This window comes from Pagrus pagrus, assembly GCF_965226575.1.
Source record: "Pagrus pagrus genome assembly, chromosome: 15".
NCBI lineage: Eukaryota > Metazoa > Chordata > Actinopteri > Spariformes > Sparidae > Pagrus > Pagrus pagrus.
This window is the reverse complement of record NC_140199.1, coordinates 6,598,528-6,613,747: the sequence shown is the minus strand read 5'-3', so window position 1 is coordinate 6,613,747 and position 15,220 is coordinate 6,598,528. Positions and strand designations below refer to the sequence as shown.

At 42.6% G+C, this 15,220-nt stretch overlaps 1 protein-coding gene across 2 annotated transcripts in view; it reads left to right on the top strand.

The window, feature by feature from the left end:
* The window catches only part of LOC311270807 (sodium/calcium exchanger 1-like), a 140,159-nt gene that overhangs the window by 106,628 nt on the left and 18,311 nt on the right, over window positions 1-15,220 (top strand). For both annotated transcript variants that reach the window (XM_084375975.1, XM_084375976.1), the window contains exons 6-7: window positions 4,313-4,458; window positions 7,984-8,083. In XM_084375975.1, the coding sequence (XP_084232101.1) occupies window positions 4,313-4,458; window positions 7,984-8,083 (246 nt within the window). The remainder of the gene's footprint in view (window positions 1-4,312; window positions 4,459-7,983; window positions 8,084-15,220) is intronic.

The following is a 15,220-nucleotide window of genomic DNA, read 5'->3' as shown; positions in this document are numbered from 1 at the left end:
CTTAAAAAAATGCTCGATTTAAGAGTTGTTGAGTTTGGAGAAACTTAATAAACTTCGTGAAATGCTATCGGCAACAAATTCTTAAACATTTGGGCCTTCTTGTTAATTCGGCAAATGAAGATATGTCTTCATGTCCTTGTGTATAAAAGATCCAAGATCCAATCACAAGCGGTCACTTGAGGCGCGTGTCGAGACACATGTTTATGCCGGGTGTGAACCGACGCACTTAGAGCTGTAAACTGGTGATAACAATTCCCCGAATTCCCTCATTGACTCTAATCTAATTGTTGCAAGCAGCTGATTTCAGATCAGCATATCTGATATGACACATTTTATAATTACAGAGGGTGGCTGTCGCTCTGCCTCTTATTTATTTTGATGTCAAGACCCAATGACTCATCTCAGACATTTAACAAGTCTCCACCATGTAACTGTCCTCAGAGTGGAAGAACTGAAAGCCTCGTCAGTGAATCACAGCTAAGCTATCACAACTCATTCACTAATTGTTGAAGTAAGAAACTGTTTTTTCTTAAATCACTGATAATTTGTTTCTAAGCCCTCACTTGTAATCCTTATTTATACCAACAATAAAAGGTTTTTACAGTGCGTTAATTATCATATCCCCCATTCAGAGAGGAGAAACATAAACAAGGGAGGAAAAGAGTTACAAAGAAATCACGGATGATTTAGAGATTTGAAGTCAGGATTTGTGCTTATTAAGATGAGGACCAGGATATTAGGATGTCTAGCCAAACTACAAAGGTGCTCATTAAGGAGGAAGGGACTTGAAAACTAATGAAAATAATCCTCTTTTGGGGGGCGCCGGCTGGCAAATTAGATTCTGAGAAGTGCTCTTAAATCTAAAAGGCTCTGTCATTATAATAGAGCGATGCTGTGTTTGTATGCTATGTTCCCACATGAGCTCATCTGTTCCCAGTGAAAATACCAAGCCAGTTGTAATTTGACAGCTATGTTGTCATGGTTGCTAACTGAATAAGTAATGTGCTCTTTGTGGGCTCTTGCTCTGGCAGCTCGCCGAAGCTCATTTGAATTGAAACTATATCAGGGAAGAGGGAAAGAAGAAGAAGAAGGAATTAGAGAGAGAAAGGAGGAATACAAATTGGAGGTTTTGATACCGTGAGGCGGTGACAAAGAGGATGAGACGACAGAAGGTAGATCAAAAGGAAAATAAAGATTAAGAAAGGACGAGAAGGGGTTAGAAACGGTTACGTAACAAAGACAGATATATCGGGACGGGGCGGAGGTAGATTATGTCCTTCTCATATCATTTGTTCGCCTGTTTAAAGATGCAGTGTGAGGAGGACGAGTCGAACATGTGTGCTGAAGACGAAGAAAGAAAACCAATTACTTACTTTTTGTGGAAATAATGAATTCTCTAGTCTCCGCATGAAAAAAGGACAGATTGCAACTGGACCCAATTTGAAAATAGATTTAATTATCCTCCGATGCTGAATTCACAATTTCAGCTGTAAGTCTGTGTATGTGCCCTAAATGTAAAGCACAGCCAGTCGTATGTAATTGAATTGAGCTGGCAAAGGAGCAGAGAGGAGGACATGAGACGAGGGGATTAAAATGATAAATGGTACAGACGGCGGCTTTGACAGGAAGCAGCGTCTTACCATGCAACATTCAACCTCTGTCAGGGGTCCACACACACACACACACACACACACACACACACACACACACACACGTAGAGGGAGCGTAGCTAACAGGGATGTTGCCCGGTCATGTTCATCCCACTAGAGGCTGAGTGTAGGTTGTTAATTGAGTTCATTAAAACACTAATACATAGTGTGTAGTGGTGTGTGTGTTTGTACTTGTGAGTTGTTTTATTAAGTGATTTTCAGAGCGAACTGTTAAATAACAACGTAACACTTCTGAAGAACTTTAAACTTTCATAATGAATCTGTGTGAAACGAACAACAGGTGCAATAAACAGGCTGTTGAATAGCTTTTGATTGTTTTAATAGGCCTAGTTAGTAGCGTGATTACTTCCTGTCTTAAATATTACAGCTGATTACTCGCTGTCAAATCAGTCTATCAATCCATCGTGCTGTAGCCTTCGCCTCAGCGCTTTTTTTATATAAATCATCATTAAAAGATAAGATCAATCATTAGAGGCGATGACACGGAGCAGCAGTAGTCTGAGTAATGCTGAAGAAACTGATGTGAAAATGCCGTTCTTCAGTCATGACCTGAATGTGGTTATCAACAACCCTAATCACCAGAATAATGTTAGCGAAGTGAGTTCCTGCAAAACCACAGATAAGTTCAAACTGGAGGTTTCTTTGCCACAACTGTGCTCATGCTCTGGTTAAGTTTAAGGCACAAAAACCACTTGGTTAGGGTCAGAAAAACATCGTGGTTTGTGGGCTTAAAATACCATTTTTGGTCATGGATGGAGATAGTCTGACTTCCTGTGAAACATAGCCGGTCGCTGGTCGAAAAAATGCTGGAAAAACGCTCTGGTAAATTGAAAATTTCTTGTGTGTCGAAAACAGACCAGGTCTTATGTATTCTCGCTGGCCAAACACTTTGTACTTTGACTCAATGACCAGTCAGAATTGTGAAGAAATCCTCTGTTTTACTGCTCGTTAAGTATCCGCAAACATTTCAGCCGGTGCCTAACCCAGAGCAGGGCCGGGTCCAGATAAGGAGGCCTGAATTGCTGTCCTATCTCCCCCTGAAGATGTACTAGTTCAACATAATATAAAAACACCTGCTGTTGACTCCACTGAAATGGCTAGAATTGTCTCCAGGTGTGACTCTAACTCCGGTCATGTGTTTGGGCATCCTTGTCGGTTAATAACGCCACAAACCTTCCCCTCCAACTTCTGCTGCTGCGACAGGCAGCTAATAAGCAGATAATGTGAACTGCCACGTTTGGTACATGTCAGCCTGGGACGTATCTGTGGTTTGCAGCAACGTTTACTGCTAACATTATATCCTGGCGACTGGGCTGCACAGTATCTGACAGAAATATTCTCACCTTGTTATAATGGAAAATCACAGGACGTACTTGTTGTGATGGCCTTAGAGAGCTGCACGAATTTGATCTGATGTGTGAGCTTCCTTTCATAATAAACACGGGGCTAACAGTATCTGACAGGAAGATTTTCAGTTTTCAGGATTCATTCCCTCTGATATAATGCACAGATTTACGCAGAAAATCAAAGGACTTACCTGTTGGGATGAATTTAACCATAAGGATGGTTTACTGCTGATATATTAATGGACACCAGTTTTAAGTCAAGCAGAAATCTTAAGATAGAAGAAAAAACATTAGAGGGAGGACTAATGAGGTGCTCCCTGTAAGATAGGACAGTCATTTAGCTGTTTTATGCTAAAATGGCTTGAAATGAAGCAATTTTATTGGCTGTATGGAAACAATTAATCCATCGACGTGGACAGAGAACCAACTGCATCACCCAAAATGTGATTTATAGCAGAAAATAACATGATTAAATTTCAGTTGGACTTTGAGGACTTGTGTTTTGTTTGGTTGTTGCTCTTCTTGCCTTCATCTCTGCTGCTTCAATGACAGACAGGAAGACATGAAGTCTGATAAAAAAGTCCTCGTGGCAGAAATTTGCATGCTTTGTGTGTGTGTGTGTGTGTGTGTGTGTGACTGAGCTATAAGCTCCATGCCGTTACTCAAGTGAGGGGAACAAATGACCAATGAACTGATGCGGACCCACAATGCACTGCACTATAATGGAAGGCAATAGCATGAATAACCGAACTGTTCCCCCTGGAAAATTTGATCACGGCCTTTCTCTTTCTTTTCGCTTTCTCTCCCTCTCTCTCTTTGATCCCAGCAGTGAGTTGAGGCTCGACAGTGAATCTCAATTACTGACACACACCATAAAGAAAAGGGATAAAAGAAGAAAAAGGGAACGGAGAGAGACGGGGATAATGAGACGATAGAGGAACTGGACGTATATTTTCATTTAGTGATGCCACTGTAACTACTGAACAGTGTGAAAGTAATTATATACGATGAAAGCACCAAAACTTCTAGATATTAGCTGAACACAAAGGTTGATGCTAGAGTTGTAAATTATGCAATCTATTAAACTATTCCACTTTACCTACAACATTACCAACTCTTGATTGGCCAGCTTCAGTCACTTTAACTGTCTTGTTACTTTAAAGTCTGTTTTAGCGTTTGCACTCTGGACTCCTTGTAAAAGCAGTATTTATACTAAGCGTGATATCCCGGTGAAATAAAATGTCAGTATGTCCTGTTCTAACACCGCTGTTGGTCGTTGTCTTGTGGTGTTTCCAGAGGAGCAGCCGAAGGAAGAGGTGGAGGAAGAGGAGCCGCTGGCGGGAAAAGAAGAAGAGGAGAGGCGCATCGCCGAGATGGGCCGCCCCATGCTGGGAGACCACGTCAAACTGGAGGTCATCATAGAGGAGTCGTATGAGTTCAAGGTAAGGCAGGGGAGCGTGTTTGTGGTCAGATGAAGGAAAAACTCAGATCTGATTGGATATAAACCAACCAGGCATGGATGGCAAGAGCACGCGCTTTAACGAGCAATCTAATTTATGGTTTGTCTGAGCACAGGCGTGTATCTGTGTCGACATTTGCTCCTAACTGTTTAGGATTAGGTACAAAAACCACTTGGTTAGGGTTAGGAGAACATCATGGTTTGGCCTAAAATACCTATTTGGGTCACCACAAACATGGCTGGAAAATGTCCCGAGGTCTCCTCCAAAACACCTGCTTCTGTCGCCACAAACACAACGCAACCTCTCATGATAAATATCCTGTTTTCATCGGCACAAACATGACTAGAAATGTCGCCAGCTCTCTTTTAAAATAGCCTGTGGCCCCCGTGGCAGCCTCATCCGCTTCATCATATCAGCACACTTACGATCATTCCTGAAATATCATGCAAAACTTAATGTAATTGCAGTGGGAGCTAGAATATTTATGATACTGAAGACACACATATATACACACAAACAACACATAAATTACCTCGCTCACATTTTATAACCACATGTTCGTAAACCTTTCCAACAGGAACAGGAAATTGTGTTATCATTGTGTGTTCATCCTTTCCTTGCTCTCCTTCTCCCACGCAGACTCTTAAGACAAGCGTGGATGTAATTACCATGTCTGTGTGTGTGTGTGTGTGTGTGCGTGTGTGTGTGTGTGTGTGTGTGTGTGTGTACGTACTTACTAATGCATGTTCTCTGCTGCCGCTCCACCTACACGCTCTCTCTAGACGGACAGTTAATAACACCCAGTAATAGCTCACCACTTGACAGGTTGCTATACTTTGTCAAGTGTACATTAAGTTGTGCGTGTGTGTGTGTGTGTGTGCAGGTGTGTGTGTGTTTGTGAGCTGGATCCTATAGTTATCTGAAGTGCCGCCGGTAGTGTTAGGTAGTGGAGTACAACAGCGAGAGAGTGTCTGACATAACAGCTCAGAGAATAGAGAAAAGCTGCATTATCAGAAAGTTTACTCAGAAGCTGAAAGTCAGTTTAATTCACACAGTAGCTCCACGAAAAGAAATTTAAAGTATCGATAACAAACAAGGTGTTAGTCGCTCATGTTTGACAGCTATAGAGACTGAACATTGTTTGTGGAGTCTGTTTTCTGACTTATTTCAAATCTCACCACGGATTCTGGCTCGCTCTTGTTGTTTGAAGTGGAGTTGTAAAGGGAAGGAGCACAGTGTCGCGTCTGAACCTCAGTTCACGGAGCTCAGGGCGAATTGGCGTCAACCACTGTCTCTGTAAGATTCGCTTCACATTCAGTCTGAGTGCACCTTTTCTCCAGAAACTCAAGTTCTGGCAGACGGAGGCACATAAGAGAGGAGTGAGTCCAGACAGAGAGGGAAAAGAAGTTGGTTTCCTTTTGAGTGACTTTAAAGAAAGATTTCTGGATCGTGCAAGTATCTTAAAACTGACCAATTTTTATGTATGCTGCATTTATTGATCAACAAATGCACTTGAATTTGCATTATTCTATAAAAAGCTTTTTAAATCCATACCTCTTCCTCATCAATATGTTTTAAAAATGTTATTTTCAAAGAGAAATGACTAAAATGTGAGAGAGAACGGAAGATAATCTGGATGGGGAGAGAGGAAAAAAAGCGAGTGCAGTGAATTATGGGTCTAGCATCAGGTCTATGGTCATTTGTTGCCCCCAGCTGGGTCATCACTGGGGTTTATAGCACAACATACTGTGTGCACACGGATACACGAGCATGTATGTGTTTCACCCCAGTTCAGCTGAGACGACAGTGATCCGAGAGAGGGAACGAGGGGAAAAAGCAGTAGAGGTAAAAATAACAGCGTTACGCAGAATGACAAAGACGGCGTTACAAAACCCTTTTGCCGAGCGCGGTTCAAGTAAACACTCCACATACAATAGGCGGAGTAAAGCTGGTTGTGTGTGTGCATGTGTGTGCGCACAGCAGCACAGAGGCACTATTTACACCCCTAAGCTTCATTCAACACAATTAGCATCCCAGTTTCTTTCTGAAGTGGAGAGAAAAAGAGAGAGCAATCCCCACCGCTGTGCTAATTAGTGTGTGATGTGTGTGTGTGTGTGTCTGTTGAGGGGGTTGTATCAGTGTGCATGACTGTTTGTGTGACATGTAATCCACAATAACTCTATTTGAATGAATGGGTTTGAATATTTCACTCATTATCTTCTTAACATTATCATATTCTTATCATATTCTCATCATTATCATGTTAAATGAGTGTTTGACCCAGTCGGTACACAGTGTGTATGTGACACAGAGAGGAATAAGATGATTTCTGTCACCCTAAAGGCCCAGACACACACAATCCAACATCAGAGAGCAAGTAGCTGATGAAAGCTGACTGTTCTGTCGCCTCACGTCGCATGTGAGGGCAGGTCACAAACTTAAAAAATGAGGTGAACTGCTCTGCACGGGAAGCGATCCATTTCCCCCGTGGTTATTCTCCTTTACACTGCAGTCAATCCGCAAGGACGTTATAATTATACGTGGACAATTCAGTCCAATTCATTTCTATGAAAGCTGCTCGGCGGCGCATGAAGCCAAAATGACTCGACTGTCTCCTGCATTGTGCGGCCCGTAGAGCTTTCGCCGCCGACCGAGCCGGCTAACTTCCACTAACGTGACTGGTGATAAAATATTTAAATCGGCTCTTCTAGACTTTCCAAATGTTACTGGACCGAATGGATCAAATTATGGCAATGTCAAACGAGTCATTTTGCAGGAGATGTGACACAAAATGTATCCACCGTTTTACAGATGCTTCTGTCACAATGTTAAAAGTCTTTTCGGGCCACAGTGCATCACGTTTACACGGTTTGGCCACTACAAAGACTGGCTTCGAAGCCTGGCGCTCGTCCTGGGGGCCTGTCAATCAGGGCTTTTGATGTGTCACACTAATAATTCCCATCACCAAACAAATGCTTGAATGGCTAAAAAACTGGGGTTCCCTGGAAGAATTTTAAATGATTTTTGCCTCTGTCTATACTATAATACAATATAGTATGTATAATATGTATAAATGTGATATAATAAATAGATATATAAGATATACCCGGAGACAAACAGTGTGAAGCGTTAGCTGCGATGTTGTCAGTGGTGGATGATGATGGCAGAGACAACAACAGTGTGACATTCTGCTCCTAATAAACCCCTTTTTTCCTGTCCATCATGGCCCCATTGAAAGAAATGTTGTCGCTGACTGCTCCATGAGTCTGTCACTCCTTTCACCGTCTTCTGCCAGCAGAAACTCTGAAAACATTTGTGTTTGCTCTGACAGAACGGTGCCAGTCTCCTGTTTCGTGAAGCAATCGGCAACAAAAGCGACAGATTTCTCGCGCCGACGAAATGTCAAATGGCAGATTCTTGCGAAATGAATCATTTCATGGTTATAACGCTCAGTGAACCGGCTGCTGACTCTCATCTAACCCTCGTTATTTCTCTGTCCTCTGGCAGAACACAGTGGACAAGCTGATAAAGAAGACCAACCTGGCTCTGCTGGTGGGGACCAACAGCTGGAGGGACCAGTTCATAGAAGCCATCACTGTGAGCGCAGGTAAGGCCGGCCCAGAGATGTGTGCATCGATTTGTGAAGAGGCAGATGTGTGTGTCAGTGTGCGGCATTCAAAGTTTTTCATATGAACAGCTGCCATTTTTACTGATGAGCTCTGTGTGCGATCAATACGACCAAACACCAGAAATCTCGTGTGTGCATGTGTGGTTTTCTACTTTCATGATGCCGATTGCATCGAATAACGGCTGACTGTCAATAAAATGAAGTGGGGTGATTTCATGGTCCCGTGGAGTCAAGTGTGTGCATGTGTGCGTGTATTCGTTATGGTTACTGGAAAATGAAGTGGCCCTGTTTGATGATTCGGACAGACAAACACTGACCAGATGGGAGATTATGTTGAGAGCAATCGTGGAAAGCGATCGTGTGTTTTCAGCCTCCACGATGACAGAAAAGTAAGAACGCGGCTGCGTGTTTATGTGGGAAAGAGAGGGGAATATTCAACACTAATATCTTGTCACTGTCAAGATCTGCTCCTAAGCCACCGTAATGTTAATTTCCCATGAAGAGGGATAAAGAGAGCATACATGTGGGAGATAAGGAGACCTGCTGTGAGAGAGGGAGACCATGTATTATGCAGAGAGTGACAGAGAGAGAGAGAGAGAGAGAGAAACTGCAATGGCAAACATGCTCAGTGGGAAGATAGGACGCATAAAGAGAAATAAAATGCATGTTAGACAAAGTAGGAAGCTATTAAAAAGGGAGAACGAGAGATTTAGAGGATTCATGCAACAGGTAAACTGAAACCAAGAAAAGGAGACCGGAGAGAAAACAGGTTGAATGAACAGAAAATAGAGAAAAGAAAAAAGAGGCAGCAATTTTTTTCTGTTTCACTGCAGAATCTGCACAGTTCACTGGTTAGTAGTGGTAACTTGCCCTCTGGAGGCAGGAAAGCATCACTGCAGCTCATTAATGGAAAGGGAGACACAGAAAGCCACACTTTGAGTATCTGATGTGGTGTTTCTGCCTCAGATTCACCAGTCGATCCAACAGTGATGTGCTGGTTTTCTTGTCAGTCACTCTGTCTGGATGTATTGTGGATATTCTCTGGATTTAACCTGCAAAAGAGCTTAAAACCAGCTGTTTAGAGCAGCAGATTAAAGCTTTTGTAACATTTACTTATGTACAAATTGGTTGTAACCCAAAGGTGTAGCTCCATAATTGGTAAATAAGCACACATCTCTTGCCAAGAGTTGGATAAGAAGATTAAATCCACTCTCATAACTGTAAGATAATAACTCTGCAGCCAGCAGCTGGTTAGTTTAGCTTAGCGTAAAGACTGGGAACATGGGATCACAGCTAGCCTGGCTGTGTCTCTGTCTCTGTCTCTTGCTGTGACTTCCTGAAGTGTTGTTGTCAGCTTCAGTTTGCCAGGCAACTGCAATGTATTGGTTTTACATGTACTGTAGGTGTCTGTGCAGATTCAACAATACATGTTAATCAGTGAGCCTTTGGAGCTGCTGATGGCTGGGTTTTGTTTCCATAGTGTGACAGGGATCTGCTCTGAACCCCAAGAGGGCAAAAATGTGTGTGTGTTGCCTCCGATCAAAGGTTATTTAAGACAAAAACGTAGCTTGCTTATTGCTCACAGCTCCGACTAAGTACACTTTAAAGAACTGCAAAGAGGTTGCATAGCAAATTGAAGTTAAAATGGAGCATAATGTTCATTTCGCTCTTGTTTGGTGTTTATTTTATATGAAAATATTGCAGATTATCACCGTGAATGCACAGTTGGGATAAAGCGAGCACCCAATTTGCTGCCGCTGCTGTCTTTGGTACCACGTTTCTATTAGAGCATTGTTCGTCTAAGGCCAGCTCAATCACTGCTGTTTCTTCAAATAACTTCATCCTGTGTGTGTGTGTGTGTGTGTGTGTGTGTGTGTGTGTGTGTGTGTGTGTGTGTGTTGTGTCGTGTTTGTTCTTTAGTTAGCCAGCCTGTCAGCCAGCCTTTGTTGGTGAGCTGATGCCATTAATGAAAAGGCCTGTTTTCGCTCTCTTATCTGGGATTAGCTTGTCTAGGCTGACAGAGTGCTGCGTGCTTGTTTGTTTGTGTGTGAGTGAGTGTGTGTGTGTGTGTGTGTGTGTGTGTGTGTGTGTGTGTGTGTGTGTGTGTGTGTGTGTGTGTGTGTGTTGTGTGTGTTTGCGTGCACCAAACCGGATCCTATGTGCATGCGTGTGTTACATAAAGTGCTGTAAAAAGGCAGCGAGTGCCGTTTTCACTAAAGAACAGGAGACACACATATACAGCTTCATTAGATTGTGTTTACACAATGATTGATTATACCAGGGTTACACCATGATGTACCTGCAGACTGTAACCCATCAGCTGTAGCACACACACACACACACACACACACACACAGTTGACAAGCAGAATCAGACACAGAACCAGATCACATTTTCTGTCAGGGCCTTTAAACCTGACGCTGATTGGATTTGGGGAGTTCAAAGTGCTTGAGAGTCGATTGGATGTTTACAGATCGAACCGGCAGCTTATTGGCTCGACAGACATCCAGCTGCAGAACAACTGATGAGAGCAGAAAGACACTGCTAGCACCTTTTTCTCTGCTCTCTGTGTTCGCTGAGAATGGGAACGAGAGCATAGAAAGAGACGGGAGAGAGCACAATGAGATGATGAAAAATAGATGGTAAGGATCAGGTGCGTGCTGACAGCACAGATGGAAAGTGTTTATACAGTTGAGTTTAATATGAATATGCAGAATTTAATTACTTAACAACAACATGTAGAGATAGAAGTTTGTTTAGAGGTACGAGGAGCTGGAATGACTCTGAAATCTATTACATCTGTGATCATTACCACCAGCTCCCATTAGACCCATTCACACCCAGCCTGTTTGCAAGTGTTTATCTGAGCCCCAGAGTGTTTCCTCTTCTGGCTCAGAGAAATGTGCTTTTTCTCATTAAAAACACACTTAGAACAAGTGTGTGACTGTGTGATGCTCAGATTAAAGGATAAGTTCAACCCAGAAATGAAAATTCAATCATCGTCTGCTCGCTGCCGTGCCGATGTAGTTCACTAAACATTTCTGGAGTTTCATAGCTAAAAAAAGAAATCGGGACTTGTATTAAAACGTAAAAAAAAAATAAAATGACTCCTTACAGCTCATATTTGTAAAGCTGAAATCTTCATTGTTGCTGTGAAGCTAAAAGCGTTAGTGCACACCGTGTCTGAAGTGGGCGCACAAGCTCCACATCGGGAATGTAAATAACGTCTTTTTGATTGTAGATTGGATCTCCGGGCTTCAGGAGACTTGAAATGCTGCAACGCTGTTTTGCCGTGAGGCTCCAGAAATGTTTTTGTAGACCGTAAAACCGTACCCGCATTCCCATCAGCATGATTTTTTATATAAGGGTGGACTTATCCTTTAAGATGTGTGCTCATGTCTTCTTACTGGTATTGCACACCAACAAAGGGCTGAGATGACAGTCCAATTACGCCTGCTTTAAGTAGGGATTGTGGTCAGATTGCAGACTAAGCCTTGTGTTCAATATACAGTTCAGTAACTCCTCATGTCTGATTAATCAGCAAAGATAAGGGTGCATTAAGTGACTTTAGTTTATCCTTCACGAGTAAGACATTCCTTTTCACTTCCTTCTCTCCACGTTCACTGCCCCTCTTCGCTCGTCTCCCTCGCTCTCCCTCCATGCCTCCTTCACTTCATTACCAAACACAGGAGGAAGATCAAAGATTAATGATTTCTCCTGTGGAATATAAATGTGTTCGGCCCATGAGTGAGGTGTGAGGAGGAAATGAGGGGCCAGGTCGGGGTCAACTCCTCTGAGCTCGGATCCTGTTGTTTCCCTCTCATGGATGGATGGATGGATGGATGGATGGATGGATGGGATGGTGGATGGATGGGAAGGTGGATGCTGGAGAAAAAATAAAAGGAGGTAGGGGAGAAAATGACCAGAGTACCGACTTCATTTTCTGGTGTGACAGCAAAACATTAAATAAACTTGCTGCTGAAAGAGAGAAAGGAAATAAAAATATGGAAAAAAGAGAATGGAAACATCTATTATAAAAGATCATACTTTATTAATGAATGGCTTTCAACCTTGCAACGACACATAAGGGAAATTAGCTAAAATGGCCCCAATTACTCCCATTACTGGCTGGGAGGTGCGTAAAAAAGGGTTTTGAATGAGGAAGGAAGAAAAGATTAGGATGAAGGACGATTAATCTCTTGACAAACTCGGACCAAAAGCTACTTAGGATCTCAAACATCTGTTCGAGGAGCTCTTGTGCTGTTGCAATGGACACATGAACATGTGGACTTGACACACACTTTCTTTACAAACTGAGCGCACATGTAGCCGCACACACACACACACTCTTACAAAATAAGCCCAAATTGAGACACGCTGTAACTTGGCAGCTCATCCCTTCAAACACACCCCGCTGGTTCAAGGGTTTTGAACAAGTCCAGAGCGTCTGTCACTGATGCTGTGGTGGATTTAATACACACTGATAAGCTAGCTTTGTCTAATCTCATCTCTCTCTATCTCTCCCTCTCTCTTTCTGGCTCTCAGACTGACTCCCCCTCCCTCCCATCATCCGGCCTAACCCTCCCTTATCTCCTCTCAAACGTATTAGATTAAAATCAAGATTAAAATCACTTCAAATATTCCTCCTTCTTCTTCTTCTTCTTGACTGAAGACATCTAGAATTTCTCATTGTCTCTATCAGCCTCACCCTCCGGCTGAAGCATCAGATCAAGGTCTCAAAGCTCGGGAGCCCTCCAGAAATTATTTTGGCCTCATATGTGGCGAAGAAATTATCTTTGCTTATCAGTTAATCAGTTAAATTAGGGGAGGATTGAAGATTTCGAACAGCTTTACTGCTAAAATGGCAGCCATGAAACAGCATTTAAAAATCAACCCAGATTTAACCCCCAGGTCACCGCATCATAAGGGCAATGTGGAACTAACACTGACGTGCACACATACAGTACGAACACACTCATGCACACATAATGGTGCCGAGAGCATGACATTCATCTCAAAGCTAGAAACCTGCATTTAGCTATCCATTAAAGCTCTCTGAAATGTCAGCGTGCAGGTGCTGTGACTGAGTGTGTGGCTGTGTGTGTGTGTGTGTGTGTGTGTACACTGGCCTGGCTAATGGAGAATTTTCCCACAGATAAGCTAGCACAAATACACAGGGAGAGGTTGCGTGTGCATGAGATGTTGTGCACGTACCAGACGTGACAAGCCTGCCAAGATGCCATTTGGTGGCTTGAAAGGTTTGAATCCTTGATGCGTTTGTTATCATTTACAATCCATTCATGAAGCCTCTGTTTCCATTGTGATTCCCTACAATATGTTCCTTGTAAAGATAAGGCTGTGTGTTGACAGGGTTGGGAGAGATCTAATCTAAATGCTTTTGGATTACCTTTTGATTACTAAAATTAAAACAATGAAAATATGGCAGCTTTTAGTGAAAAAAATGGACGCCGCCACAAACATTTGACTTCCACAAATATTAGTAATACAAATAAAATGCAACAAACCCAACAGTTATGGAAACTCCAACATTAAAGGTGGTGTTGCTGGGGAAGTCCAGAAGTGTATTTATAAGTATGTCCCGCCACAAGGTCGAGCACTTGAGACCCTGTTTATCAGACACACTTTCAAGTTGCATTGACCTTCATGAGAAGAGTTTCGATATTACGCAACTGACATATTTTAAAGGTAACTCATTGTTGTCAGTGTAACTATAATCTAATTAAAAATGTTTCCAAATGCAATCTGGGCTGAGGCTGTTATTGGTTGCTGCAGTCAGTCCTCCTACCATACCTTCCTGACTGTCTGTAAGCGATGGGAGAGAAAACAGTTTTGTACTGTGCAAGATATGCATTATAAGGTTTAGCTGAGGCTAGTCTGAGTTTGCAAAATCAAGTGGGTCATGTGAATATTGACTGTTGACAGGCTAGCAACAAAGACGAAAGTAGCATAAGTTTGTTATAGCGCCACAAAACAGGATCAGACTGCACAAGACGCTGTATCTGTCCTCCGAGATGGCCACAGCGTCACATGAGGAGATCATAGAGTCATAAATTATTGGCGGAGAGATATGTCAGACACCAAACCATTCATAGCTTGGTGTCTTTAATGACTAATCTAAAGGAAGCAGGCGCCAGGACCGACTTCTTCACTTCACAGCACTAACAAACGTTATGAATGAAAATAAACCTGAAACCATTCATTGTTTCTCCTCCGTGACGGTGGGCTCTGCATATGAACTCCCCAGTTGGTAGGAAGAAGGCGAGAGTGTGGGCTTACTGTGCAGGTGTGATTCCTTTGATGCAGAGCTCCTGACCCGGGGGTAAATTATTAAAGGTTGAGTGAAATTAAATAAAACATCATGGCTTTTTCACATTGCCATTGTGCATGAAAAGATGATGTGTTCTTCCATGAGTCCACGTCACAGAAGACTAGGCAGTGGAAGGCAAAGAAAATCATTTCAAGTCTTTTTGTCGGGACGTCACGAAGCGTCACAGATGTTGTGTCAGTTGTCTTCCACTGATATTTGTTCTGGAAACAAAGCTTGCAACTTTGATACAGACAAGATCTGTTCACAGCCCTTCTTCTACCAACTGTCAATTTTCTACTCTTTAAACAATAACCACGCTCTTTCCCTAAACTTAGCCAAGCAGTTTGAGCTGCCAAATCATAACCAAGTTGGTAGGTGAGATGCGCAAAACATGGTCAACTTATTCTGGTTGAACTAGGCTGTGTGAATAAAAGCACAGCCACAAACAGCAGGACAACAAGATGGCGGGGGGGAAAAATCAATGAAAAGGAAATCAGGTGAGAGAGAGGGAGGGACTGTGAGGACAGACAGAGAGGGAGAAAAGTGAAAGGAAGACAAAGAGATTGATGTGCGACCACTCCACACTCCACTGCTTCCTAATTGCTAAGTCCATACTGCGTTATTCGTCACCTGCTGCTCTGTGTGTATGTAATTTATGGACTCATGTCTGTTAGTGTGTCCTCACCCGAGGGGACTGTACGTAGGTATTGGTATTCAAGAGAAAGCAGTGAAAGGTGTTAAATATAGACAAAGGGCTTTACTGACATCAGTTGTGTTCACTGGAGGAT